The sequence below is a fragment of the Ammospiza caudacuta genome, chromosome 33 (genome assembly GCF_027887145.1).
Source record: "Ammospiza caudacuta isolate bAmmCau1 chromosome 33, bAmmCau1.pri, whole genome shotgun sequence".
In the NCBI taxonomy this organism is placed as follows: Eukaryota; Metazoa; Chordata; class Aves; order Passeriformes; family Passerellidae; genus Ammospiza; species Ammospiza caudacuta.
The window spans coordinates 582,296-610,254 of record NC_080625.1 but is presented as its reverse complement, the minus strand read 5'-3'; the positions used below and the strand labels follow the sequence as shown (position 1 = coordinate 610,254).

Below are 27,959 nucleotides of genomic sequence, written 5' to 3'. Positions count from 1 at the left end.
CCTCTCCTTCACCGGCCGCGCATGCGCAGCGCCCTCCCCCCGCCCTCCCCGAATTAAAACTGCGCCACACGGCCCGCGGACAATGGCGGGCGGCGGCCGCGCGTGCGCGGAGGGGACCCCGCGCAGGCGCAGTTAGGCATCTTAACGGGCGGGAGGCGTGGCCGGCGCGTGGCGGGGGGCGTGGCGAGGCGCGGGGCGTGCCGGGTATAAAATGTGGCGCCCGGTGGTGCCGCCGCCATTCTGAGGGCTGGTGGAGGTGAGTAAAGAGCTGCGCTGGGCCGGGGCTTTTCGGGCGGGGAAGGGGGCGCGGGGGGGTTTTTCCCCTTTTTTTGGCTTTGAGGGGGTCTAGAAGCGCCAAACATCGTTTATGTGGCGAAAAATGAGGCTTGCCCCGTGCCAGAGCCCCTCCGGGGCCGCCGCCGCCCTCACGTTGCCTCCGAGCTGAGCCCCCCCACCCCCTTCCAAGGGCGTTTCCTCGATATTTTTTTTTCCTTTTTCCCCCCTTTAAAGTTCTAAATTCTCCCCGGGGATAACAGCTTCTAATCGTTTCGTGTCTTTTCTTCTTCGCTTCTAATTTCTTTTTTTTCAATTTTTCCTTTTTTTTATCGTTATGCCCATCCCCCACCTTCCCCCCCCTTTTATTTTTCCTTTCCCCCGCTCCAGGTTTGGTTGGTCTTGAGAGACGCCGTCGCCTTTACCACGAGAGAACAAACCAATACAAACAATACAAAATACAATACAAAACGCGAACAAAACAACAAAAATATATAAATATACAACAAAGAGGGGAAGGAAAAAGCAGGTTTTCTCTCCCCCTTTGCCGTGAAGAGCCGCCGCAGCCTCTCCGTCCTTTGGACCGTCCTTGGAAGCCGTTCCAAACCCGAAGGAAACTGCCACTTTAAAAAACATATTTCCCTCTTCTTCCCCTAAAACAAAACAAAGGCAAAACCCACTTTTTTTTCGAGCAGAAAAAAAAAAAAAAACAGGCAACTTTTTTTTTTTTTTCATCATTATTTTTTGGTTTCTAGCTCGACCAGTTAAGCTCGATCCACTCCTTTAGGGCTTTAAAAAATAAGAAAACCCAAGGAAAACAAAAAACTTAAAAATATACCCAAAATACCCGTCAAGCTGCAAAAAAAAAGTTGCTGCGTTTTTTTTAAAGCCATGATTAAAATCAAACGAATTTTTTGGCTTTAACACCACCTCCAAATGCCAAAATCCAAACCTTGAAGCGCTGTCGGCTGAGAAAAAAAATTGGATAGTAAGTGTTGAATTTTCAGCAGGCTCCCCCCTTACCCTTTAAAAATACAAGAAAAAAACCCTTTAAAAAGTTATTTGTCACAAAGAGAAAAATAATGGGAGGAAGAACCCCCCCCCCGTGTGCTTGAGGAGGACGTGGGCTGTGCCTAAAGGTGGTGAAAATGGAAATTTTGGGGGGATTTCGGGAGAAAAAAGCGGTTTCGGAGGAGGAGGAGGGGTCCACGAGCAGCTCCCACGGTTTAAAAAAAAACAAAACAAAAACCCAAAACCCGCAAAAAAACCTCCCCAAAAAAGCTGGAAAATGGCCCCAAAAACCCGAGAAAAAATAATCGCGCGGTGGGGGAGACGGAATTCGGGGAATTTTGGGAATTTTCGGGGCATTCCCGGCGAGCAATCTGTACATAAAGATTGCAAAAAAATAGACAAATCCAAAAAATTAGGGGGGGGGGGAAGGGAGGAAAAAACCGCGCGGGGCTGGGGCGGGGGGGGAAGGTTGGAAATTACAAAAAAAACAAGCTGATTTCTTTCCTATTTTTATTTTTTAGGTGCCATTTTAGGATTGTTTTTTGCGCTGAGAAACGCGGGGTGGGGTGGGGGGGGGGTGAGGGAAGGTTAAATTCGGGCTTTTCGGTGGGGAATTTTTGGGATTGGGGTGAAATTCCGGTGGGGGGGTCGCAATCTAGCAATAAAGATTGCTAGGCAGGCCGAGCTTTGCCCAAATTCTGCATTTTTTCCCTCAGAAATTCACTTTAAAGCGTTTCCCCCCCCCCCCTTCCCCTCAGAGCCTTTCCAGGGCAGCTCCAAAATGGCGGCCGCGCTTTGTTTGCCACGAATCCGCGGATTTTCCCCTCAGAATTCCGCGGCTTTCGGGGGTTTTTATTCCAGCTCCGACCCCCCCGGTTATTTCTTAAACCCCCCCGCTTTAAATTCTTTACTTTTGGTGGCGTTTAATCCAAATCCGGGGTGTTTTAGGATTTTTTGAGGGGGGGGGAAAGGGGTTTAACACGGTTCTCTTTGTCGCTCGTGTCTGTGTGTCGTGCCCCCCCGCCGCGCTTTTTAAACCCTCAAAAATTCCTCAAAAATGCCTAAAAATTCCTTTTAAACTCCCGAATTTGAGGGTTTTTTCCTCAGCTCTAAAATGGCGCCGAGGCCTCGTTGTTGATGCCCCTCCCACTGTGGGGCCCCCCTTAAAATTCCATTTTTTACCAACTCAAATCCCTTTTTGTTCCCTAATTTTCCTTTTTTAACCCCCCTTTCCACCCACAGGACCCACAAAATCCTCTTTTTTCCACAGGATTTTTATTATTTTTTGTCTTTTCTCTTTTCCCTTTTTTTAGGAGGGGGATTTTGGGGAATTTGGGAGTGTCCTGGAGCCTTTGATAACCTTGAATTTATCGTGACAGGGAAATGCTACCACTGGGCTTCACCCCCCTTTCCTCACACACACCAAAACCAACCAAAAAAAAAAAAAAAAACAAAAAAAAAAATCGGAATTTTGGGAGGGAGAACACCCCCAAAACTCCATTTTTTTCCCCGATTTTCAATGGTTTTGCCCCGTTTTTGCAGCTTAGGAAGCTTTACTTCAGCAAAGGGAGGGAACAGCCACAACCCGGGTAAGCAAAAAAAAATTTTTTTTTTTTTTTTGTTTTTTCTTTTTTTTTTTTTTTTTTTTTTGGGGCTTAATTCCATTTCACGGCCTTTGGATGCAGGGTTTTCAAACATGCAAAATTCCCTTTTTTCCCCCTTTTCCCTCTCCTGGTGCATGCGGCAGTCGGGAGTTGGGCTTTTCCTCCTTTTTTATCCTCAAATTTTCACAGATTTGGGTAAAAAACCTCAGAGATGCCTTGTAAAAATTCACACTTTTGATCAATAAACCCATTTATTTGGCATTAATTCCTCCCTTTTCTCCCCAGTGGTAGCATTTCCTATTTGGGGCGGGGGGCACAAGCAGCTCCCCCTAAATTCCCCCCAAAAAAATCCATTTTTTGGAGGTAAAATGAGTCAAAAATGCTGAAAAATCCCAATTTTTGGGGGTAAAACGAGTCAAAAATGCTGAAAAATCCCAATTTTGGGGGGTGAAACGAGTCAAAAATGCTAAAAAATCCCAATTTTGGGGGGGGGGGGTCAGGCCTTGACCCAGCCCTCAATTAAAAAGCTGGGATTTGCCCCCCCCCCCCCCCCTTCAAAAATTGAATTTTTCCCTTTTTTGGGGAAATTTTGGGCACCCCCAGCTCCTTTAAATGGGGGATGACCCCACAAATAAAGGGGGGGAACCCCAAAAATAATTTGGTGGAGGGGATTTTGCCCCTCCCCCACTGCTGGGACCCCCCCAGGGGGGTTTTGTGTCCCCCCCGTTCATTTGGGGGTCAAAGGTTACACTGAGAATTTGGGGTCAAATCTCCCAATTTTGGGGTTCCCCCCTCATTTTTGGGGTATTTTTTGGGGGGGGTTTGTGCTGGCTTAACTTTTTCTTGTGTCTTTGCAGAGGGAGGACATTGCTGACCCCCCTAATTAATCTCATTAATTAATTAACAATGGGGGGGGACTCAATGACCCCCAGCTCTGGGTGCTGCCCCCACCTCAAATATTTCAATCTTTCACCCCAAAAATGGAGATTTTTGTGTGGTTTTAACCCCAAAAATCCTCCCCGGCTCCTCCCCATGCCCTCATTAAGGAAACTGGGTCATAATTAAGCTCTAATTAGCGGTGATTAATGACGTCCGAGCCTGAAACCCCCCCAGGAAAGGGAGGGAGGGCCCGGATTGGGGTCAATGAGCGTCGGGTCATTAAGGGGGGGCTTGGCCTTAATTAATGAGGTGTTAATTAATGCTTGCTTCATTAGTCAGAGGGTTTAATTATGGCCTGAGCTTTGGGGGGGATGTGACACCCCAAATGTGGCCCCTCCTTAATTGGCAGCTCGTTAATTAACCCCTGGTTAACGAACCTTGGGACAGGGATGTGCTTGGGGAGCCCCCCCGGACCCTCTGCTCGTTAATTAACAAAAAAATTAATGAAATTATGCGGGCAAATGGTGGCAGGGACAGATTTTTGTCTCTTTTTTTTTTTTTTTTTTTTAATGAGTTTAATTAACTTTTAAAATTCAAAATTTGATGAGGGGAAAACTCAGAGTTTGTGTCCCCCCCATGGTGTGACCCTAAATCCTCATCCCCAGTGTTGATATTTGAATGAATTGATTTATTAATTAATAAATCGGCTAATTGGAATGACATCAGAGGGGAGGGGGGGCTGTGACTCCCCCGGGGTCCCTTGGGGGTCCCTGGGACCTTTTTGGGGTAATTTTCAACTTTTTGGGGTCATTTTCCACTTTTTGGGGTCATTTTCCAGCATTTCCAGGTGAATTTCTGAGGTTTTGGAGTTGATTTCCTCTTTTGGGTTTAACTTCTCACTTTTATTGTGGTTTTCCATAATTTAAGGGTCGATTTTCAGCTTTTTGGGGTGATTTTCCTGCTTTTTGGGGCCTTTTTCCAGCTTTTAAATTATGATTTCCTGCTTTTTAAAGCTCTTTTCCATCTTGGGAGCAATTTCCAGCTCTTTGAGGTTGATTTCCCATTTTTTAGTGTCGTTTTCCCAATTTTTAGTGTTGTTTTCCAGCTTTTTGGGGAGATTTTCCAGTTTTTAGGATTGATTTCCAGTTTTTGGTGTTGATTTCCTGTTTTAGGTGTTGTTTTCCAGCTTTTTGAGGTTGTTTTTCTCCTTTTTAGGGCAGAATTCTGTGATTTTGGGGTTATTTTCCAGCTTTTTTGAGGCCTATTTCCAGTTTTTTGTGTCGATTCCCACATTTTTGGGTTATTTCCAGTATTTGATGTTTTCCCACCATTTGGAGTTAATTTCCCTCATTTTCAGATCCATTTCCTGCCTTTTAGCTTTGATTTCTTGAATTTTCTGGGCTTGTCTTCCACTTCTTTGGGTTCATTTCCCTGTTTTAGGCTTGTTTTTAATTCTTTGGTGTAAATTTCTCATTTTCAGCATTGATTTCCCCACATTTGGTGTTATTTCCCACCTTTCTGAGGTTGATTTCCTCCTTTTTAGAGCAGATTTCCCTCTTTAATGCCAATTTCCCCCTCAGCTCTCATTTCACCTCCATAATTTTTACATTCCATTATTTTATCTCCACTCCCCTGCTCCTAACCTTGTTTCCCCCTTTATTTTCCCCTTTATTTTTCCTTTTATTTTTCCCATTATTTTTCCCCTTCATTTTCCCTTTTATTTATTTTCCCCTTTATTTTTCCTATTTTTACCAATTTTGTTTCTTTTTTTTTCTATTTTTTCCCCATATTTTTCCCCATTTCCCCCCCTTTTTACCCCCATTTTTTCCATTCCCTCAATTTTTCTCCCCATTTTCCCCCTTTTTTTCTCCCATTTTCCCCCATTTTTCTCCCATTTTGTTCCATTTTCCCCCATTTTTCTCCCAATTTTTCTCCATATTTCCCCCCTTTTCCCCCCATTTTCTCCCATTTCCCCAATTTTTTCTCCCCATTTTCCCCAATTTTCCCCTTTTTTCCCCCCATTTTTTCCATTTCCCCCCATTTCTCCCCAATTTTCCCCTATTTTTCTCCCATTTTCCCCCATATTTTCCCCCCATTTTTCTCCCATTTCCCCCCCATTTTTTCCATTTTCTATTTTTCTCATTTTCTCCCCATTTTCCCCAATTTTTCTCCCTTTTCCCACCCATTTTTTCTCCCTTTTTTTTTTTCCATTTTCCTCCATTTTTCCCCCTTTTTTTCCCCATATATTCCCCCCTTTTTTCCCCCTATTTTCCTATTTTCCCCCATATTTTTCCCCCCATTTTTCTCCCATTTCCCCCCCATTTTTTCCATTTTTCTCATTTTCTCCCCATTTTCCCCAATTTTTCTCCCTTTTTCCCACCCATTTTTTCTCCCTTTTTTTTCCCATTTTCCTCCATTTTCCCCCTTTTTTTCCCCATATATTCCCCCCTTTTTTCCCCCTATTTTCCCCCATTTTTCTCATATTTTTCCCTTTTCCCAGCCTGTTCCTGCCATGGGCTCCGGCCCCATCGACCCCAAGGAGCTCCTGAAGGGCCTCGATTGTTTCCTGGGCCGGGATGGGGAGGTCAAAACCATGGATGGCATCTCCAAAATCTTCAGGTAAAACCCAAAACCCCCCAGTTTTGGAGCTTTTACACCTTTTTTTGCATTTATAATCACTAATCATGATTAATTTCTGTTAATTAGCCTGATGAAGGACTCGCAGAAGATGGTGAGTCGCTGCATTTACCTGAACATCCTCCTGCAGACCCGGGCCCAGGACATCCTCAACAAGTGAGCACAGGGAAAATTGAATTTTAATTTCATTTTGGGGGAATTTTGGGTGCATTTGGGTGGGTTTGAGGTTTTCCCGGCCAGATCTTTCCAAAATTCCAACTTTTTTCCCTCACGTTTCATCCTCAGGCCAGGAAGCACAGAGAAAATTGGATTTTTGAGGGGATTTTTGGGAATTTTGGGTGCATTTGGGTGGGTTTGAGGTTTTCCCGGCCAGATCTTTCCAAAATTCCAACTTTTTTCCCTCACGTTTCATCCTCAGCCAAGTAAGCATGAGGAAAAATGGGATTTTTGAGGGGATTTTGGGAAATTTGGGTGGATTTGAGATTTTCCCAGCTGAATCTGGACAGAATTCCCAATTTTTTCCCCTCAGATTCATCCTGGCTTAGTAACCACATGGAAAAATGGATTTTAGTTGGCTTTAGGTGGATTTTGACAGGGTTTTTTTGGATTTCAGGTGGATTTGGACAGAATTAAGGTTTTCCTGTCTGGATCTGGATAAAATTCCAAATTTTTTTCCCTCGGGTTCATCTGTACCCAGTAATCACATGGAAAAATAGATTTTTTTTTAATTTTGGGTAGATTTTGACAGGATTTTATTTTTAAATTTTGTGTGGATTTCAGCAGATTTGGACAGAATTAAGGCTTTCTTGTCTGGACCTGGACAAAATTCCCACTTTTTTCCCTCAGATTCATCCAGACTTAGTACACATGGAAAAACTGATTTATTTTGGATTTTGGGTGTATTTTGGCAGATTTTGACAGGTTTTCTTTTGATCTTCTGCTGGATTTCAGCAGATTTTGACAGAATAAATGTTTTCCTGTCTGGATCTGGATAAAATTCCAAATTTTTTCCCTCAGGTTCATCCGGACCTAGTAATCAGGTGGAAAAATGGATTTATTTTGGATTTTAGGTGTATTTTGGCAGATTTTGACGGTGTTTTTTTTGATCTTCTGGTAGATTCAGGAATATTTTGACAGAATTAAGGTTTTTCTGTCTGGACCTAGACAAATTTCCCACTTTTTTCCCTCAGATTCATCTGTACCCAGTAATCACGTGGAAAAATGGAATTTTTTTAATTTTGGGTAGATTTTGACAGGATTTTTTTTTTAAATTTTGTGTGGATTTCAGCAGATTTGGACAGAATTAAGGCTTTCTTGTCTGGACCTGGACAAAATTCCCACTTTTTTCCCTCAGATTCATCCAGACTTAGTACACATGGAAAAACTGATTTATTTTGGATTTTGGGTGTATTTTGGCAGATTTTGACAGGTTTTCTTTTGATCTTCTGCTGGATTTCAGCAGATTTTGACAGAATAAATGTTTTCCTGTCTGCACCTGGACAAAATTCCCATTTTTGCCCCTCAGGTTCATCCGGACCTAGTAATCAGGTGGAAAAATGGATTTATTTTGGATTTTGGGCAGATTTTGGTGGGGGTTTTTTTGATCGTCTGCTGGATTTCAGCAGATTTTGATAGAATAAATGTTTTCCTGTCTGGATCGGGATAAAATTCCAAATTTTTTCCCTCAGGTTCATCCGGATCGGGGGCTACAAGCTGCTCAACACGTGGCTGACGGGCTCCAAGGCCGCCAACAACGTCCCCTTCCTGCAGCAGCTGCTGCTCACCCTGCAGCACCTCCCGCTCACCGTGGACCACCTCAAGCAGGTCTGGCCTGGGGACACCTGGGGACATCCCAGGTGGCATCTGGGGGCACGCAGAGTGGGTTTGTCCTGCTCCAAAGTGATTTTTTCCTCATTTAAAGTGATTTTTGTCTCATTTACAGTGACTTTTGTCTCATTTAAAGCCCTTCCAGGGCCCTTGGGGACACTCAGAGTGGGTTTGTCCTGCTCCAAAGAGATTTTTGCCTCATTTAAAGTGACTTTTGTCTCATTTAAGCCCTTCCAGGGGCTTTGGGGACACTTAGGTGGCACTTGGGGACACGCAGAGTGGGTTTGTCGTGCTCCAAAGTGATTTTTGCCTCATTTAAAGTGATTTTTGTCTCATTTAAAGCCTTTCCAGGGGCTTTGGGGACACCGGGGTCGCACTTGGGGACACGCAGAGTGGGTTTGTCCTGCTCCAAAGAGATTTTTGCCTCATTTAAAGTGACTTTTGTCTCATTTAAGCCCTTCCAGGGGCTTTGGGGACACTTAGGTGGCACTTGGGGACACGCAGAGTGGGTTTGTCGTGCTCCAAAGTGATTTTTGCCTCATTTAAAGTGATTTTTGTCTCATTTAAAGCCTTTCCAGGGGCTTTGGGGACACCGGGGTCGCACTTGGGGACACTCAGAGTGGGTTTGTCCTGCTCCAAAGAGATTTTTGCCTCATTTAAAGTGACTTTTGTCTCATTTAAGCCCTTCCAGGGGCTTTGGGGACACTTAGGTGGCACTTGGGGACACTCAGAGTGGGTTTGTCCCACTCCAAAGAGATTTTTGCCTCATTTAAAGTGATTTTTGTCTCATTTACAGTGACTTTTGTCTCTTTTAAAGCCCTTCCAGGGGCTTTGGGGACACTCAGGTGGCACTTGGTGTCCCCCAGTGTCCCTCTGGCCCCTCCCTGACCCTTTGCTTTCCCCTGCAGAACAACACGGCCAAGCTGGTGAAGCAGCTCAGCAAGTCCAGCGATGATGAGGGTGAGCAGGGACCCCCAAAAATCCCCCTGGGAACCCCCAAAATCCCCCTAAAGACACCCAGAAATCCACCTGGGACCCCCAAAATTCCCCTGAGAACCACCAAAATTCCCCCAAGATACCCTAAAATCCACTTGGGAACCCCCAAAATCTCCCTGGGAACCCCCAAAATCCCCCTAGGACGCACAAAATCCTCCTGGGAACCCCCAAAATCCTCCTGGGACACACAAAATCCCCTTGAGAACCCCAAAAATCCCCAAAATCCACCTCAGACCCCTCAAAACACCCTGAGACTCCCCCCCTGAAATCCCCCTGGGACCCCCGAAATTCCCCTGAGAACCCCCAAAATACCCTAAAATCCACTTGGGAACCCCCAAAATCTCCCTGGGAACCCCCAAAATTCCCCCAAGACACCCCAAACATCCCCCTTGTACCCCCAGAATCCCTCTGGAAATCTCCAGAATCCCCCTGGGAACCCCAAAAATCCCCAAAATCCACCTCAGGCCCCCCCCAAAACACCCTGAGACCACCCCCCAAAATTCCCCTGAGAACCCCCAAAATCCCCCCAAGATACCCTAAAATCCACTTGGGAACCCCTAAAATCCTCCTGGGACACACAAAATCCTCCTGAGAATCCAAAAAATCCCCCTCAGACCCCCAAAATCCACCTGGGAACCCCCCAAAATCCCCCTGGGAACCCCCCAAAATCTCCCTGAGAGCCCCAAAACCTCCCTCAGACCCCCTGGGATCCCCCAAAACCCCTCAGGCCCCCCAAAAACCAGCCCAGATCCCTCTGAAACCCCCCAAACTGCCCTGGGACCCCCCAAATCCTCCTCAAACCCCCCAGAACTCCTCTGGGTCCCACTCCTCACCCCCTGCTTGATTAATGACTGATTAATTAGTGATTAATTAATGATTAATTGTTAATTAACTCCTCAGAGCTGCGCCGCCTGGCCTCCATCCTGGTCAGTGACTGGATGGGGGTGATCCGATCCCAGAGCAGCTCCCAACCCACAGGTGAGCCCCAAAAAACCCTAAAATCCCCCCCCAAAAAAACCCAAAATCCCCCAAAAATCCCCCCCAAAAATCCCCTCACCCCTTTTTCCACCCCAGAACGGGATAAAAAGAAGAGGAAAGAGGAAAACAAAAGCAAAACTCCCGTCCCGGAGAAGCCCCAGGAGACCAAAAACGAGGCCAAAAATGAGGAAATTGCTGAAAAAAAACGGGAAAAACCCAAATCCCTGCGGACCACGGCCCCCAGCCACGCCAAGTTCCGCTCCACAGGTGGGCTGGGGGCTTTGGGGGGCTTTGGGGGGCTTTGGGCCCTTTTTGGGGTGCGTTTTGGGAATTTAGGGGTGCTTTTAAGGGGAATTTGGGGTGGGTTTCGGGGAAATTTGGAATAGGTTTGGGGCTGGTTTGGGATTTTTTGGGGGGATTTAGGGCTGGTTTGGGGAATTTGGGGCTGATTTGAGCTGGTTTAGGGGAGTTTGGGGTGGATTTTTGGGAATTTAGGAGTGGTTTTAAGAGAAATTTGGGGGAATTTGGGGTGGATTTTGGGGGAATTTGGGGCTGGTTTGGGGAATTTGGGGCTGATCTGAGCTGGTTTAGGGGAGTTTGGGGTGCGTTTTGGGAATTTAGGGGTGGTTTTAAGGGGAATTTGGGGTGGATTTCGGGGGAATTTGGGGCTATTTTGGGGAATTTGGAATAGGTTTGAGATTTTTGGGGGGTTTAGGGCTGGTTTGGGGAATTTGGGGCTCTCCAAGGGAATTTGGGGCTGATTTGAGCTGGTTTAGGGGAGTTTGGGGTGGATTTTTGGGAATTTAGGAGTGGTTTTAAGGGGATTTTGGGGGAATTTGGGGCTATTTTGGGGAATTTGGAATAGGTTTGGGGCTGGTTTGGGATTTTTGGGGGGTTTAGGGCTGGTTTGGGGAATTTGGGGCTCTCCAAGGGAATTTGGGGCTGATTTGGGGTGGATTTTTGGGAATTTAGGAGTGGTTTTAAGAGAAATTTGAGCTGTTTTGGGGCATTTGTGCTAAAACTGAAGAATTTGGGCTGAGTTTTGGTTTCACTTAGTGAAATTTGGGCTGATTTGAGACAAATTTGGGGTTGATTTTGGAAAATTCAGAGCTCAGCCTCCATTATTGGGGTTTTAACGCTTTGGGGCCATTTTAGGGTTGGGTTTTGAGCTATTTTGGGGCTGTTTGGGGATTTTTAACCCTTTTTTCCCCTCAGGGCTGGAGCTGGAGACGCCGTCGCTGGCGCCGGTGAAGAAACTGAACTCGGCCTCGTCCGACAAATACAGCCTGAAACCCGTCCCTGTCAAGAGGCAGAGGTGAAATTTGGGGCAATTTCTGGGCATTTTTGGGGTTTCTGAGCCGTTTTGGGGTCTCAGAGCTGCTTTTGGGGCTGATCTGGGGGGATTTTGAGGGGTCTCTGGGCTGGTTTGGGGCAGTTCTGGAGATGTTCCAGGATTATTTTCGAGGGGGTTTTGAGGTTTTTTTGGTGTGGATTTGGGGTTTTTTGGGGTCATTTTAGGGCTGTTGTGGGGTTGTTTCAGGGCCATTTTGGGGGTGGTTTTGGGGTCATTTTAGGGGTGATTTCAGGGCTTTTTTGGGGCCATCTTGGGTCTGTTTTGGGGCTATTTTGGGGAGCAGTTTCTGGTTTTTTGGGGGACAATTTCAGGCCCATTTTGGGTGGAATTTTCAGGGTTTTGGGATGGTTTTTGGGGGGTCCTGACCCTTTTTCCTCCCTCAGTGCCCCAACAGCCCCTGGGGAGGCTCCTCTGGCAGAGAAGAAATACAAACCCCTGAACACGGCCCCAAATGCAGCCAAGGAGATCAAAGTGAAGATCATCCCCCCACAGCGTGAGTTTGGGGCCGTTTTGGGATTTTGGGGCATTTTGGGGCACCCTGAGGACAATTTGGGGTCATTTTGGTGCCATTTTGGGCTTGGTGTTGGTGCCATTTCTGGTTTCATTTTGGTGCCATTTCTGGTTTCATTTTGGGGTCTTTTTGGTGCCATTTTGGGGTAGTTTTGGTGCCATTTCTGATTTCATTTTGGTGCCATTTCTGGTTTTATTTTGGGGTTGGTTTTGGTGCCATTTTGGGGCAGTTTTGGTGCCATTTCTGGTTTCATTTCTGGTTTCATTTTGGTGCCATTTCTGGTTTCATTTTGGTGCCATTTCTGGCTTCATTTTGGGGTCCTTTTGATGCCATTTAGGGATTGATTTTGGGGACATTTTAGGGTTTGGTTTTGGGGACAATTCAGGTGATATTTGGGACCTTTTCAGGGGAGACTTTTGGTGCCATTTTGGGGACACCTGTGTTCCGTCTGGGAGTCATTTTTGGGGACATTTTGGGTGGTTTTGGGTGGTACCTGGACACCGTTTTAGGGGCGATTTCTGCACCGTTTTGAGGCAGGTTTGGGACACATTTTGGGGTAAATTTGGGTTTTTTTCAGATCCTTTTTAGGGCAGATTTGGGCACCATTTTAAGGCAGGTTTGGGACCTGTTTTGGGGTGAATTTGGGATTTTTTGGGATCCTTTTTAGGGCAGATTTGGGTACCATTTTAAGGCAGGTTTTGGACCCCTTTTGGGATCAATTTGCGGGTTTTTGGGATCCTTTTTAGGGCAGATTTGGGCACCATTTTAAGGCAGGTTTGGGACCCATTTGGGGTGAATTTGGGGATTTTTGGGGTCCTTTTTAGGGCACAATTTTGAGACAGATTTGGCACCTGTTTTGGGGTGAATTTAGGATTTTCTGGGATCCTTTTTAGGGCAGATTTGGGTACCATTTTAAGGCAGGTTTGGGACCTGTTTTGGGGTGAATTTGGGATTTTTTGGGATCCTTTTTAGGGCACAATTTTGAGACAGATTTGGCACCTGTTTTGGGGTGAATTTGGGTTTTTTTGGTGACCTCTCTGTGCTCTCCCCAGCCATGGAAGGCCTCGGGTTCCTGGACGCCCTGAACTCAGCGCCCGTCCCCGGCATCAAAATCAAAAAGAAGAAGAAAGTTCTGTCCCCAACAGCAGCCAAGGTGAGCGACATTCTGGGGACATTTTGGGAAAATTTAGGAGCCATTTTAGGGGTACCTCAAGTCCCTTTTTGGGGACACTTTGGGGGTTTTTTAGGCACATTTTGGGGGGCGTTTTGTGAATATTTTGAATAATATTCTTGGGAATATTTTGTGGATCATTTTGGGACCATTTTTGGGGCCATTTTGTTGCAATTTGGAGTCCATTTTTGGGGACATTGAGTCCCTTTTTGCTGAACACTTTGGCAGCCATTTTGTGGCATCTTTGGCTGCCATTTTGAGCACACTTTAAGTCCCTTTCTGTGGGACAATTTGGCTGCCATTTTGTGGAAACTTTGGGTCCCAAAAGGGACATTGAGTCCATTTTTGGTGAATACTTTGGCAGCCATTTTGTGTCTCCTTGGGCTGCCATTTTGTCCCTTTCTGTGGGACAATTTGGCTGCCATTTTGAGAACCCTACAGGCGCCATTTTGTGAACATCTCATGACCCATTTTGTGCACACTTTGGCAGCCATTTTGTGAACACCTCATGACCCATTTTGTGCACTCTTTGGCAGCCATTTTGTGAAAATCTCATGACCCATTTTGTGCACCCTTTGGCAGCCATTTTGGGCACGCTTTGGGAGCTATTTTGGGCATGCTTTGGGAGCCATTTCGTGAACACCTCATGACCCATTTTGAGCACACTTTGGCAGCCATTTTGTGGCCTCTGGCTGCCACTTTGTCCCTTCCAGAGGGACAGTTTGGCTGCCATTTTGAGAACGCTACAGACGCCATTTTGTGAACACCTCATGACCCATTTTGTGCACACTTTGGCAGCCATTTTGTGAACACCTCATGACCCATTTTGTGCACACTTTGGCAGCCATTTTGTGAACACCTCATGACCCATTTTGGGCACACTTTGGGAGCCATTTTGTGAACACCTCGTGACCCATTTTGTGCACACTTTGGCAGCCATTTTGTGAACACCTCATGACCCATTTTGGGCACACTTTGGCAGCCATTTTGTGAATACCTCGTGACCCATTTTGGGCACACTTTGGCAGTCATTTTGTGAACACCTCATGACCCATTTTGGGCACACTTTGGGAGCCATTTTGGGTTAAAACCCCACCCTGTTCTGACCCACCTTGTGCCCCCCAGCCCAGCCCCTTCGAGGGGAAGCCAGCACCAGAACCCAGCACGGCCAAACCCTCGTCCCCAGAGCCGGCGGCCGCGGAGCCCATGGACACGGATCGGCCGGGGACGCCGGTGCCGGCCATTGAGGTGCCCGAGCCCATGGACACCGGTACGGACTGGGGGCACTGGGACGGACTGGGGACAGTTTGGGTGAAATTGGGGCTGTTTAGGGTCAGTTTGGGACGGTTTGGGTCGAATTTGGCCTGTTTAAGATCAGTTTGGGGTGATTTGGGGGAATTTGGGACAGTTTGGGTGGGATTTGGGACAGTTTGGGACAGTTTGGATGGAATTGGGGGCAGTTTGTGTGGGATTGGGGCTGTTTAGGATCAGTTTGGGGTGATTTGGTGGAGTTTGGGAGAGTTTAGGGTCAGTTTGGGACAGTTTGGGTGGGATTTGGGCTTTTTAGGGAGAGTATGGGTGTGATTGGGGCTGTTGAGCGTCACTTTAGGGGGATTTGGGGCCATTTTAGAAGCACTTTGAGTCCCTCTTTGGGGGACCCTCAGGTGCCATTTTGAATCCTTCCCTGCCAACAATCCAGGCCCCATTTTGGTGTCCCTTTTCCCCATTTTGGTGTCCCTTTGCCCCATTTTGGTGTCCCTTTGCCCCATTTTGGTGTCACTTTGCCCCACTTCAGGCTCCATTTCACCCCTCCCCGGGTGCCATTTTGGGCTCAAACCCCCCATTTTTGGGGTCCCCCTTTGCTGATCCCCCTGCTGTCCCCTCAGGCTCCTCAGAGACCGGGGGTGACCCCAAGGCCACCGATGTCCCCTCCGAGGGGGGCCCGGCCCCGCGCAGGCCCCGCAAGAAGAAATCGGTGTCGTGGCCTGAGGAGGGGCGGCTGCGCGAATATTTCTACTTCGAGCTGGACGAGACGGAGCGAGGTGAGCCCCAAACATCCAGAATTCACCCCAAAAATCCCGGGAAAACCCCTCTGGGATCATTTCTGGGGACATTTTGTGGGAATCTTTCAGCCCCTTTTTGTGGGACTCTGTGGGCGGCATTTTGAGATGGTTTTAGAGATGTTCTGTGGGAACATTTGCTGCTGTTTTAGGATTGTTTCTGGAGACGTTTTGTGGGAACAATTGGTGCCGTTTTGGTCTCATTTTAGGCACATTTTGGGTTCCATTTTGTGGGACCCTCTGGGCGCTATTTTGGGATCATTTACGGGGATATTTTGTTTGAACATTTGGTGCCATTTTGGGATCATTTCAGGACGTTTTGTGGGAACATCTGGTGCCATTTTGAGATCGTTTCCAGGACATTTTGTGGGACCAATTGATGCTGTTTTGGTCTCATTTTAGGCACATTTTGGGTTCCATTTTGTGGGACCTTCTGGGCACCTTTTTGGGATCATTTATGGGGATATTTTGTTTGAACAGTTGGTGCCATTTTGGGATCATTTCCAGGGCGTTTTGTGGGAACACTCGGTGTCATTTTGGGGTCATTTTAGGAACAATTTTGGCCCCTTTTGGGGAACACTTTAAGGGCCATTTTGTGGATACTTTGGGTGCCATTTCAGGAAGCTTTGGGTCCCTTTTTGGGACCAATTTGTGTCTGTTTTTGTGGGACACTTTAGGCACCATTTTGTGGGAACTTTGGGCATCATTTTGTGGAAACTTAGGGTCCCTTTTTTTGGACACTTTGGATTCTATTTTGTGGACACTTTGAAGTCCTTTTTTGTGGGAAGTTTAAAACCCAGTTGTGGACACTTAGGGTTCCATTTTGTGGACAATTTGGGTCCCGTTTTGTAGGCACTTTAAACCCTTCTTGTGGAGAATTTGGCTGCCATTTTGTGACCCCTTTGGGCACCATTTTGTGACCCCTTTGGCCGCCATTTTGTGACCCCTTTGGCCGCCATTTTGAAACATTTCCAACCCAACCAATCCATAACAAACAACCCAAATATTTTTTCCCCACTAATTCCCACCTTCCCCCCTGGCAGTGAACGTGAACAAGATCAAGGACTTTGGCGAGGCGGCCAAGCGGGAGATGCTGAAGGACCGGCACGCCTTCGAGACGGCGCGGCGCCTCAGCCACGACTCCATGGAGGAGAAGGTGCCCTGGGTGTACCCCAAGGCCCTGGAGCTGCCGGCGCCGCTCGTCATCCCCGGCAGCGGCAGCCGCGAGCGCTTCACGCAGGCCGAGCGCGTCAAGGGCATCCTGCAGGAGATCTTCCTTTCCAAGGAGAGGTGAGTAAGCGGCCATTTTGGGGGGAATTGTGGGTAATTGGGGGGGTGGCAAATCCCACATCTCGTTTTGGTGATGGGAATGGAGATTTGCAGTGTAAGGAGCCTAAAATGGGAATGGTGAGGGTGATTTGGTGGCTATTTTGTGAGGGATTTGCACGCCATTTTGTGAGGGCTTTGGGCTCCATTTTTTAATGGCTGTGGGGTACATTTTGTGAGGGATTTGGGTTTGATTTTGTGAGGGCTTTGGTGGTCATTTTGTGAAGGCTTCGGACACCATTTTGCGAGGGCTTTGGGCTTCATTTTGTGAGGGTTTTGGACGCCATTTTGTGAGGGATTTGGGGTCCGTTTTCTGAAGACTTTGGGCTCCATTTTGTGAGAGCTTTGGGGTCTGTTTTCTGAGGGTTTTGGGGGTCATTTTGTGACGGCTTTGGGGTCCATTCCGTGAGGTCATTTTGTGAGGGCTTTGGGCGCCATTTTGTGAGGGATTTGGGGTCCATTTTGTGAGGGCTTTGGGCGCCATTTTGTGAGGGCTATGGTGGTCATTTTGTAAAGGGCTTTGGGGTTCATTTTCTGAGGGCTATAGTGGTCCTTTTGTGAGGGCTTTGAGCACCATTTTGTGAAGGCTTTGGGTGTCATTCTGGGGACATTTTGGGGACAATTTCTGGGACATTTTGAGGGCCATTTTTGGAGCACATTGCAGGCCTTTTTGGAGGCTATTTTAGGAACACTTCAAATCTCTTTTTAGGGACATTTTGGCTGCAGCTTTAGGAGCACTTTGGGGGCCAATTTGGGGAGACTTTGGGCACCATTTTGTGAGCAATTTGAGGGCTGTTTTGGGATGATTTGAGCCTCTTTTTAGTGAGGCTCTGAGTCTTTTTTTAGGAACACTTCTGGTGCCATTTTGGGAATTATTTCAGGAACATTTTAGGTGCCTTTTTTGTCTCTTTGACCCTCTCTTTGAGGAGACCATTTTGGGATCACTTTGTCCCTTTTTGGGGGACACTTTGGGTGCATTTTGGGACCAGTTTTAGGGACACTCAAGCTCGTGGAGAATCCAATCAAAAAATCTGGCACACACACAGAAGTGGAAAAGCTAAACTTGGAAATGTGGGCTAGGAAGCCTTAGGGCCCCCAGTGAGAGAAAAATGGGCAAAAATTGAGGGAAAATTAGGGAAAAATGAGGAAAAAGGGTGAAGACGGGGGGGGGGGGAAAGAGAAAAAATTAGAAAAAAAAATCTTCTGGGATCCAAGAAACCCATGGAGCTTTTTCCACCCCCTCAGCATTCCCGACAGCCCTCACGAGCCAGACCCCGAATCCTACGAGCCGCTCCCACCCAAACTCATCCCCTTGGACGAGGTAAGCCCTGAAAAAAACCCCCAAAAAAAGCTAAAAATCCCCAAAGTTCCTTTTGTGACCCCCCGTTTGTGCCCCCCCAGGACTGCTCGGGCGAGGACGGGGCCTATCCCGAGGGGCTGGATCCCGGCACGGCCGCGGCCTCCCCGGAGCCGGGGGCGGGGGCCAAGCTGCCCCCAGTCCTTGCCAACCTCATGGGCAGCGTCGGGGCCGGCAAGGGACCCCCAGGACCCCCCCAAAACGCCCCCATCAACATGCAGGAGATCCTCAGCTCCATCATGGTAACCCCCCCAAAAAATGGGGCACCCCGAAATTTGGGGGTGGGTGGGGTGGGGGGGTGTCACACGTAGCTGGGGGGGGGCACAAATTGAGGGGGGTCACCCCCATTGTGGGAATCCCAAAATTCGGGGGGTTTAATTATAGAGGTTACAAATTTGGGGTTGGAAATTGGGGGTCATCCCCGTCCTTTGAACCCCAAATTTGGGATACCTCAAAATCTGGGGGAGGGAGGGTCGTAAATTGTGGGCATCAAAAATTGGGGATCACCCAGAATTGGCACATTCTGATTTGGGACTCCCCAAAATTTGTGAGGTCACAGCTTTGGGGCGAGGGGATAAAAGAGTGGAACCCCCTGGTTTTCCCCTATTTTTCCCCTTTTTCCTTATTTTCTTCCCATTTTCCCCCATTTTTTCCCATTTTCCCCCTGTTTTTCCCATTTTTTCTCCTTTTCTTCCCATTTCCCCGCATTTTTCCCAATTTTTTCTCATTTTCTCCCCATTTCCCCCCATTTTCCCCTAGTTTTTCCCTCTTTTCTCATTTCCCCCATTTCCCCTATTTTTTCTCATTTTTGCCCCATTTTACTTCTTTTTTTTTTTTCAATTTTTTTCTAATTTTCTCCCCATTCCCCCCATTATTTCCCATTTTCCCCCGTTTTTCCCATTTTTTCTCATTTTCTTCCCATTTCCCCCCATTTTTCCCATTTTTCTCAATTCCTTCCAATTTCCCCCCTTTTTTTCTCATTTTTCCCTATTTTCCCCTGTTTTTTTCCCATTTTTCCCCCATTCCCCCCCATTATTTCCCATTTTCCCCCGTTTTTCCCATTTTTTCTCATTTTCTTCCCATTTCCCCCCATTTTTCCCATTTTTCTCAATTCCTTCCAATTTCCCCCCTTTTTTTCTCATTTTTCCCTATTTTCCCCTGTTTTTTTCCCATTTTTCCCCCATTCCCCCCCATTATTTCCCATTTTCCCCCGTTTTTGCCATTTTTTCTCATTTTCTTCGCATTTCCCCCCATTTTTCCCATTTTTCTCAATTTCTTCCAATTTCCCCCCTTTTTTTCTCATTTTTCCCTATTTTCCCCCACTTTTTCCCATTTTTCCCCCATTTCCCCCCATTATTTCCCATTTCCCCCCGTTTTTGCCATTTTTTCTCAATTTCTTCCCATTTCCCCACGTTTTTTCTACTATTTCCCTATTTCCCCCCCATTTTTTCCCCTTTTTTCTCATTTTCCCCCCATTTTTTCCCCTTTTTTCTCATTTTCCCCCCATTTTTTCCCCTTTTTTCTCATTTTCCCCCCGTTTTTTCCCGTTTTTTCTCATTTTCTCCCCGTTTCTCCCCTCAGGGTGGCCCCAGCAGCCACAAGGCCGAGGAGCTGCTGAAGCAGCCGGACTACTCGGACAAGATCAAACACCTGCTGGGCAACCTGGGCAACCAAGCGCCAGGGGGGCCCGGGGGAGGTGAGGGACACCTTGGGGACACCTTGGGGACAATGCCCATTGTCCTTGAGAGGGATTTTGGGGTGCTCATGGCTGGGGGACACAGCTGGGGACATGTTTGGGGCACTGCTCAGGGGGTCCCCATTGGAGGTTTTGGGGTTCTCTGGTCTTGGGGACACATTTGGGACAATGTCCAGTGTCCCTGACAGGGACATCAGAGAGCTCTGGGCTTGGGGACACCTTGAGGACACCTTGGGGACACATTTGGGGCACTGCTCAGGGAGTCCCCATTGGAGGTTTTGGGGTTCTCTGGTCTTGGGGACACATTTGGGACAATGTCCAGTGTCCCTGACAGGGACATCAGAGAGCTCTCGGCTTGGGGACACCTTGAGGACACCTTGGGGACACATTTGGGGACATTGTCTCCAGTTCTAGGGGGATATTTGGGGTGTCCATGGCTTGGGGACACATTTGGGACAATGTCCAGTGTCCCTGACAGGGATTTTGGGGTGCTCACGGCTTGGGGACACGTTTGGGGACATCTCAGGGACACTGCTCAGTGTCCCTGACAGGGACATCAGGGAGCTCTGGGCTTGGGGACACCTTGAGGACACCTTGGGGACACATTTGGGGCACTGCTCAGGGAGTCCCCATTGGACGTTTTGGGGTGCTCTGGTCTTGGGGACACATTTGAGGACACATTTGGGACAATGTCCAGTGTCCTTGAGAGGGATTTTGGGGTGCTTGTGGCTGGGGGACACAGCTGGGGACACATTTGGGGACATTGTCTCCAGTCCTAGGGGGATATTTGGGGTGTCCATGGCTTGGGGACACATTTGGGACAACGTCCAGTGTCCCTGACAGGGATTTTGGGGTGCTCTTGGTATCTGGGGACACGCCCTTAAATTGGGGTCGCCTGGGGCAGGTGTCCCTCAAATTTAGGGGCTCTCTACATTTGGGACATCCCCTTAATTTTGGGGTAAATTTGGGGGTCTCCAAATTGGGGACACCCCCTTTAATTTGTGTAAATTTGTGGGTGTCTAAACTGGGGACATGCCCTTAATTTTGGGGGTCTCTAAATTGAGGACATCACCTTAAATTGGGGAAATTTGGGAATCTCTGAATTGGGGTGATTGCCTTAAATTGGGGTAAATTTGGGGGTCTCTAAATTGGGTTGATCCCTTTGAATTTGGGGTCTCTAAATTGGGGTGATCCCATTAATTTTGGGGTCTCTAAATTGGGTTGATCCCTTTGAATTTGGGGTCTCTAAATTGGGGTGACCCCATTAATTTTGGGGTCTCTAAATTAATTAAATATTAATGATCCCATTAATTTTGGGGTAAATTTGGGGGTCTCTAAATGTGCTTGATCCCCTGAAATTGGGGTAAATTTGGGGGGTCTCTAAATTGAGGACACCCCCTTTAATTGGGGTGACCTGGGGGGTCTCTTCCCCCCTTGGAGAATGTTTTGGGGTCCCCCTGACCCATTTTTTCTGTTTTTTCCCCATTTTTGCAGTTCCCCACGGGCTGTTGGGCCCCGGCCCCATGAACGGCTTCCCCCCACCCAAGATGCAGCATTTCCCCCCGGGGGGGCCCATGCCAGGTAAGTGCCCCCTCCCCAAATTACCTAAACCCTAAAAAAATCCCCCAAAAATCCAAAAAAAACCCACAGAAAATTCCTCCAAAAATAAAAAAAGTCCCCAAAAAAACGAAAAAAAAAAAATTCCCAAAGAAACCAAAAACAAAATCACAAAAAACCCCACAAAAAATTCCCCCCCCCAAAAAAAAAATTCGCAAAAAAATCTCCTGAACCACTCCAAAAAATCCCCAAAAAACAATAAAAATCCCCAAAATCCAAGAAAAAAAAAAATCCCCAAAATCCCCAAAAAATTCCACAAAAAATCCGCCCAAATTAAAACAAATCCCCAGAAATCTCCCAATAGCACCCAAAATCACAAAAAATAATAAAAAATTAAAAATCCCAAAAAAGTCCCCCAAAAGCAAAAACACTCCCAAACAATCTCCTAAAACCCCTGAAAAAAATTACAAAAAATGCCAAAAAATCCCTGAAAATCCTCAAATAATCCCCCCAAAAGACATCAAAAAAACCACCCCATACCAAAAATAAAAAAAAATTCAAATAAAAATCCCCAAAACTTTTAAAAACCCCCCCCCAAAAAAAAAAAAAAAAAAAAACCAAAAACCCCCAAATCTCCATTTCTAACCCCAATTTTCTCTCTCTTTTTGTTTCCCCCTCAGGTCCCCACGGCGGCGGCGGCGGGGGGGGGCGGTCCCGGCCTCCCCCCGGGGCTCCCGGGGGGTCCCCGGATGTTGGGGCCGCCCCCCCCCCAGCGCGGCGGCGATTTCTGGGGGGAGGGGCCCGACGGGGGTGGGGGAGGGGGCGGCCTCCGCGGGGGCCCCCCCAACGGGGGAGGGGGAATGCGCGGGGGAGGGGGAGGGGGCGGCGGGGGGGGGCCGCCCCCTCCCCCGTTTCACCGCCCCCCGCCCCGGGGGGGTCGCGGCGGTGCCGAGCCCCCCCCGCCCCCCCCTTATCGCTGCCGGGGTGGGGGCGGGGGAGGCGGCAGGAGCGGGGGACCCCCCCCCAATGGCGGCGGAGGAGGGGGGGGGGTCTCGGGGGGGCCCTCCCCCACCCCCCGGCGGGCACGGCGAGCACGGCAGAGACCACCCCCCCCCCCGGGGCCACGGCGGAGGCCACGGCGGAGGTAAATTGGGGGGGGGGGCCTGGCTCTGGGGGGGGCCCGGCCCCGCTTGGGAGGGGCCCGTGGGTGCCCCCTCCCCACCCCCCCCCGCCCCCGCCTTTCCTGCCCCGCTGGAGGGGGGGGGGCGGCGAGCCCCCTCCCCCACCCCCTCACCACCCCCCCATGCACCCCCCCGAGCACCCCCCCCCCGGGCCCTGGGGGAGGGGCCACGACTGGCGCAGACCCCCCATGGGGCTCTGAGGAGGGGGAGGGGCTGAGAGAGACCCCTCCCCAAAATATTGGTGCGATCCCCCTCCCCCGTCCCCACACGGCTGCGGGGTGAAAGGGTCACAGAGGGACCCCCCCCCGAAATGGGGCTGAGGGACCCCCCTGAATGGGGCAGGGGCAGAGAGGGACCCTTCAGAAATGGTGGTGAGGGACCCCTCCCCAAAATGGGGCTGAGGGAGCCCCCACAAAATGGGCCTGAGAGGGGACCCCTGAAAATGGGGGTGATGGTGGTGAGGGACCCCTCTCAAAAACGGCACTGAGGGGTTCCCCTGGGAAATGGGGAGAGTTCTTCCTAAAATCTCGGGAGAAACCCCCCCCAAAATGGCTCCAGGGCAAAAATGGGGGTGATGGCTGTAAAGGGACGCCCCTCAAAATGGCCCCTGAGGAGTGCTGGGCTCGCCCTCAAAATGGCGGGCAGACCCTCCCCAAAATTTGCTGGAGGGCGGTGTGGCACCCCCGCCCCAAAATGGCCTAAAGACCCCCCAAAATGGGAAGGGACCCCCGCCCCAAAATGGCTGAAAAACCCCCCAAAAATGGGGAGGGACCCCCACCCCAAAGTGGCTGAAAGACCCTCTACCCAAAACGGGGCCCGGCCCCGCACGGCGACTGTGGCGGGAGGGGCCGCGGGGCATGCTGGGAGCTGTAGTTTGGCGGTCGGTTGTAAGCAGGGCATGCTGGGAGTTGAAGTTTGGTGCCGGCAAAGCGGCCGCGAGGCGTGCTGGGAAGAGAAATGGGTGTGGCAAGCCGGCCGCAAAGGCCGCTGGGAGTTGTAGTTTTTGGACTTGTGGCCACAGGGGGTGATGGGAGTTGTAGTTTTGGTCTGGGAGGGCAATAGGGGATGATGGGACTTACAAGCAGCTCCTGACTGGAGGCCGCTGAGGCCTGGTGGGGGTTTAAATCTTCTCTGGGAGGGGCTGCAAAGAATTCTGGGAACCGTAGTTCAGCCTGTGGGAGCATTGAGGCATGCTGGGAGTTGTAGTTCAGCTCCAGGTGTGCTGCAGGGTTTACCAGAAGGGCCAAAAATGAGGCCCAAGAAGGCCTCTGGTGCCTGGTAGGGCCTAAACCCAGCACTAACGCAACAGCAAGGGGTGCTGGGAGCTGTAGTTTCCACAATTGTTTGCAGCAAAGCATGATGGGAGTTGTAGTTAAGCTCCCATGGTGCCGAAAGCCCATTCTAGGGAAGGCCCTGAAGCCTGAGGGGGCGTAAACCTGGTTTTACCTGGCCAGCAAGGGTCGCTGAGATTTGTACTTTATCTTTTATTTAACCAGCAGAGCATGCTGGGAGCTGTAGTTTTGCTCATCAAGGCCTAAAACCAATTCTGAGGAGGCCACTGAGGCCTGGTGGGGCCTTTAATTCAACAGCAAGGCATGCTGGGAGTTGTAGATCAGCTCCCACTTCGTTGGCAAGGCATGCTGGGCGTTATTGTAGCTCTGGTGAGCCTCAGGGGGTGCTGGGAGTTGTAGTTCCTGCAGTTTGGTGGCGCAAAGGATGCTGGGAGTTGTAGTTCCAGGATCGGAGTCTCCCCCCCCCCACCCACCCCCCCCAAAATCCACCCAGCCCCTCCCAGATTTGAGACAGGCACCCCGCTGCCCCCCGGCCCCCAAATCTCTTTTTTTTTACCCCATTTTTTACCCCTTTTTTTTTTTCTATTCTGTCCTTTTGTCCTCCCACGGCTGCCCCAGGAGTGTTTTAGGGCTGGGGGTTCACCCCCCTCCCCCTTAAAGCCCCCAAAATCCTCCTTCAAAACCCCAACATCTTCTTGAAAACGCTAAAATCCTCTTTGAAACCCCAAACCATTCTTTAATCCCCCAAAATCCTGTCCCCATCCTTTTCCTGCTCCACTTTGGGGCCATTTTGAATTGTTTTGGTGTCAGGGGTTCATCCCCTTCTCTTCATGCCCTGAAAATTCTCCTTAAACTCCCCAAAATCCTCTTTAAACCCCCCAAAATTTGTGTCCCCACCTTCCTCTCCTTCACGGAGCCGTCACCATTTTGGGCCCATTTTGAGGCTGTCCTGGAGCCATTTTTGGGCCCTTTTTGGGCCCCTTTTGGGCAATTTTGGCCCATTTCAGTCAGGGGTTCACCCCCTTCTGCTTTAAACCCCAAAATTCTCCTTAAACCTCCCAAAATCCTATTTAAATGCCCCAAAATTTGCGTCTCCACCCTCCTCTCCCTCATAGAGCTGCCGCTATTTTGGGCTCATTTTGAGGCCATCCTGGAGCCATTTTAGGGCCATTTTGGGGTTTTTTGGGGCCCTTTTGGGCAATTTTGGGGTCAGGGGTTCACCCCCTTCTCCTTGAAATCCCAAAATCCTCCTCAAACCTCCCAAAATCCTCTTTAAAGCCCCCAAAATCCTCTTAAACCCCTCAAAATTTGTGTCCCAGTCCTCTCCCGCACAGAGCTGCCGCCATTTTGAGGCTGTCCTGGAGCCATTTTGAGGCCATTTTGGGTTATTTTGGGGCCCTTTTGGACAATTTTGGGCCATTTTGGGGTCAGGGGTTCACCCCCTTCCCCTTTAACCCCCAAAATTCTCCTTAAACTTCCCAAAATCCTCTTTAAACTCCCCAAAATTTGTGTCCCTCTCCTCCTCTCCCTCACAGAGCTGCCGCCATTTTGGGCCCATTTTGAGGCTGTCCTGGAGCCATTTCGGGGCCATTTTGTGCAATTTTGGGGCCGTTTTTGGGTCCCTTGGCAATATTTTGGACTGTTTTTGGGGTCAGGGGTTCACCCCCTTCCCCTTTTACCACCAAAATCCTCCTCAGACTTCCCCAAAATTGTCTAAAATTGCATCCCCACCGTTCTCTCCCAGCCTCTATTTTGAGGCCATCCCGAGCCCGTCGTGGAACCATTTTGAGGCCATTTTGAGCAATTTTGGGGCATTTTGAGCTGTTTGGATCCATTTTGGGGTCAGGGGTTCACCCCCTTCCCCTTTAACAACGAAATCCTCCTCAATTCTCCCAAACCTGTCCAAAATTGCGTCCCTACCGTCCTCACGCAGCCGCCATTTTGAGACCGTCCCGGAGCCATTTTGGGGCCAATTTAAGAGATTTTGGGGCCGTTTTGGGCCATTTTGGGGCTGCTTGAAAACATTTAGGACTGTTTTGGGGCCAGGGGTTCACCCCCTTCCCCTTTAACTCCCAAAATCCTCCTCAAACCCCTCCAAATTCGTGTCCCCACCGCGTCCTCTCCCAGCCGCCATTTTGAGGCCGTCCCGGAGCCATTTTGGGGCTATTTTGAGCAATTTTGGGGCCGCTTTGGACCATTTTGGGGCCGTTTTGAGTCTGAGGGGATTAATCTCCCCCCCCTTCCCCCTTGATCCCCCAAAATCCTCCCCAAACCTTTTTAACCCTTTCCTCCCCTCCCTCCTGCTGACTCCCCACCCCCTCCCCGGTACCGGGATTTGCCCCGGGCCTGTTTTTGGGGCCGTTTTGGGCCGTTTTGGGGCCGGGGGCCGGCGCCTGACGCGCCCCCCCCCCTTTTGTCTCCCCCAGACATGTCGAGCCGCGCCGTGTGCCGCCACTTCATGCTCAAGGGCAGCTGCAGGTACGAGAACAACTGTGCCTTCTACCACCCCGGCGTCAACGGGCCCCCCCTGCCCTGAAACCCCCCAAAAACCCCCCAAAAAAACCCCAAATCCACCCCAAAAACCCCCCTCGGTTATGGCTTCCGTGAGGCCTCGGAGGGGGAAAAATGGGGGGGGAGAAAGAGCGGAGAAAAAAAGGGGGAAAATTCAAATTATTGTTGTTGGGGTGTGGTGGTGGTGGTGGTGGAGTGGAGATTTGGGGTGAAAATTGGAGATTTTGGGGTAGGAATTGGGGGCGAAACTGGAAATTTGGGGCAGGAATTGGAGATTTGGGGTAGGAATTAAAAAATTTGGGGTAGAAATTGGAAACTTGAGGTTGGAATTGGAAGTTTGTGGGGGAAAATGCTCCTCTGAGGAGTGGTAATTGGAATTTTGGGGTAGAAATAGGAGGTTTGGGGTGTAAAAATATGAAATTTGGGGCAAAAAGTGGAAATTTGGGGTAAAAGTTTGATTTTAGGGGGAAAATGCTCCTTTAAGGGGCACAAATGTGAACTTTTGGAAGGGAAATGAGAGTTTTGGAGAGGAATTCAAATTTATGGACTGGGAATTCATTTTTAAAGGGCAGAAATTGCAATTTAGGGGAAAAAATTGGAATTTTGGGGTGAAAATTCCTCTCAAGGAACAAAAATTGTCATTTATGGGGTGGAAAATCAATTTTGGGGGGAAATTGGTACTTTTGGGGCAGAAATCTCCATTTAAGTGGGGTGGAAATTGGAATTTTGGGGTGTAATTCCCTCCCCAGGGGCAGAAATTCTTTCCCAGGAGTAAAAAATTGACATTTATGGGGTGAAATCCTCATTTTTGGGGCAGAAATTGTCACTTATGAGGTAGAAATTCCAATTTCTGGGTAAAATCTCACTCCAAGGAGTAAAATATTTCATTTTGGGACAGAATTTGTCATTTTTGGGGTGGATATTTCCCCCTCAGATGTAAAAATTGTCACTTTTGGGGTAGAAAATCTCAATTTTGGGGTTTCACTTCCTTAGAGCTCAAAAAAATCTCAATTTTAGGGCAAAAATCTTCAATTTGGGGGGCAAAACATTTTCCCCAGGGGCTGAAATTTTCATTTTGGGGGCAGAAATTCTCATTTTTGGGGGAGAAATTTTCAATTTTAGGACAGAAATTGTCATTTTTGGAGCAGAAATTCTCATTTTTGTGGGGGCAAAATTTTTCATTTTTTGGGGGGTTTTAGCACCCTCAGGGCTCAAAAATTTTTAATTTTGGGTCAAACCCTTCAATTTTCAGGACCCAAATCCTCCCTTAGGGCCTCCCCTCCCCCACCCAGGGCTGCCCCTCCCCCTTTGCGGGGGGGCTGGCCCCCCCCACAAACGGTGACGTCATACCCTGGGAGAGGAGGGGGGAGGGGCAATCAGTAATTATTAATTAATCCATTAATAATTATTTATTCATCACCACCACCCCTCCCCCCACCGGGTCCAGCTCTGCCCCATTTTGGGGGGGGGGGAGGGGTGGGGAAGTTTCCCCTCCCCCACCCCGCAATTCCTCCCCTCCCCCCTCAGCTCGCAGCTGCCGCCCCTCCCCCACTCTGCCGCCGCCGCCGCCATCTTGGGGGAGTGGGGGAGGGGCGGGGGGTGGGGGAGGGGTCAGGGTGGGGGAGGGGCCGCGCCGGCCGCGCTGTTTTCTGTGAAAACTTTGTGCGGGGGGAGGGGGGGGAGGGGCGAACCCCCCCTCCCCATCCCCCCCTTTTGTATATTTTGTACATTATTAATA

At 49.1% G+C, this 27,959-nt stretch overlaps 1 protein-coding gene and 1 pseudogene across 1 annotated transcript; both read left to right on the top strand.

Moving 5' to 3' along the window:
* The window catches only part of LOC131570177 (zinc finger protein 665-like), a 507,112-nt pseudogene that overhangs the window by 180,332 nt on the left and 298,821 nt on the right, over window positions 1-27,959 (top strand).
* Window positions 38-27,894, top strand: PPP1R10 (protein phosphatase 1 regulatory subunit 10). The gene is given in 21 exon segments (XM_058822557.1): window positions 38-256; window positions 664-1,261; window positions 6,268-6,386; window positions 6,474-6,560; window positions 8,093-8,228; window positions 9,140-9,191; window positions 10,128-10,205; window positions 10,302-10,472; window positions 11,421-11,520; window positions 11,943-12,052; window positions 13,123-13,223; window positions 14,367-14,511; window positions 15,128-15,283; window positions 16,345-16,591; window positions 17,873-17,948; window positions 18,029-18,226; window positions 19,566-19,680; window positions 21,175-21,261; window positions 21,918-21,961; window positions 21,963-22,381; window positions 26,137-27,894. Coding segments are annotated over 19 exon segments (2,610 nt in total). The 5' UTR covers window positions 38-256; window positions 664-1,261; window positions 6,268-6,279; the 3' UTR covers window positions 26,318-27,894.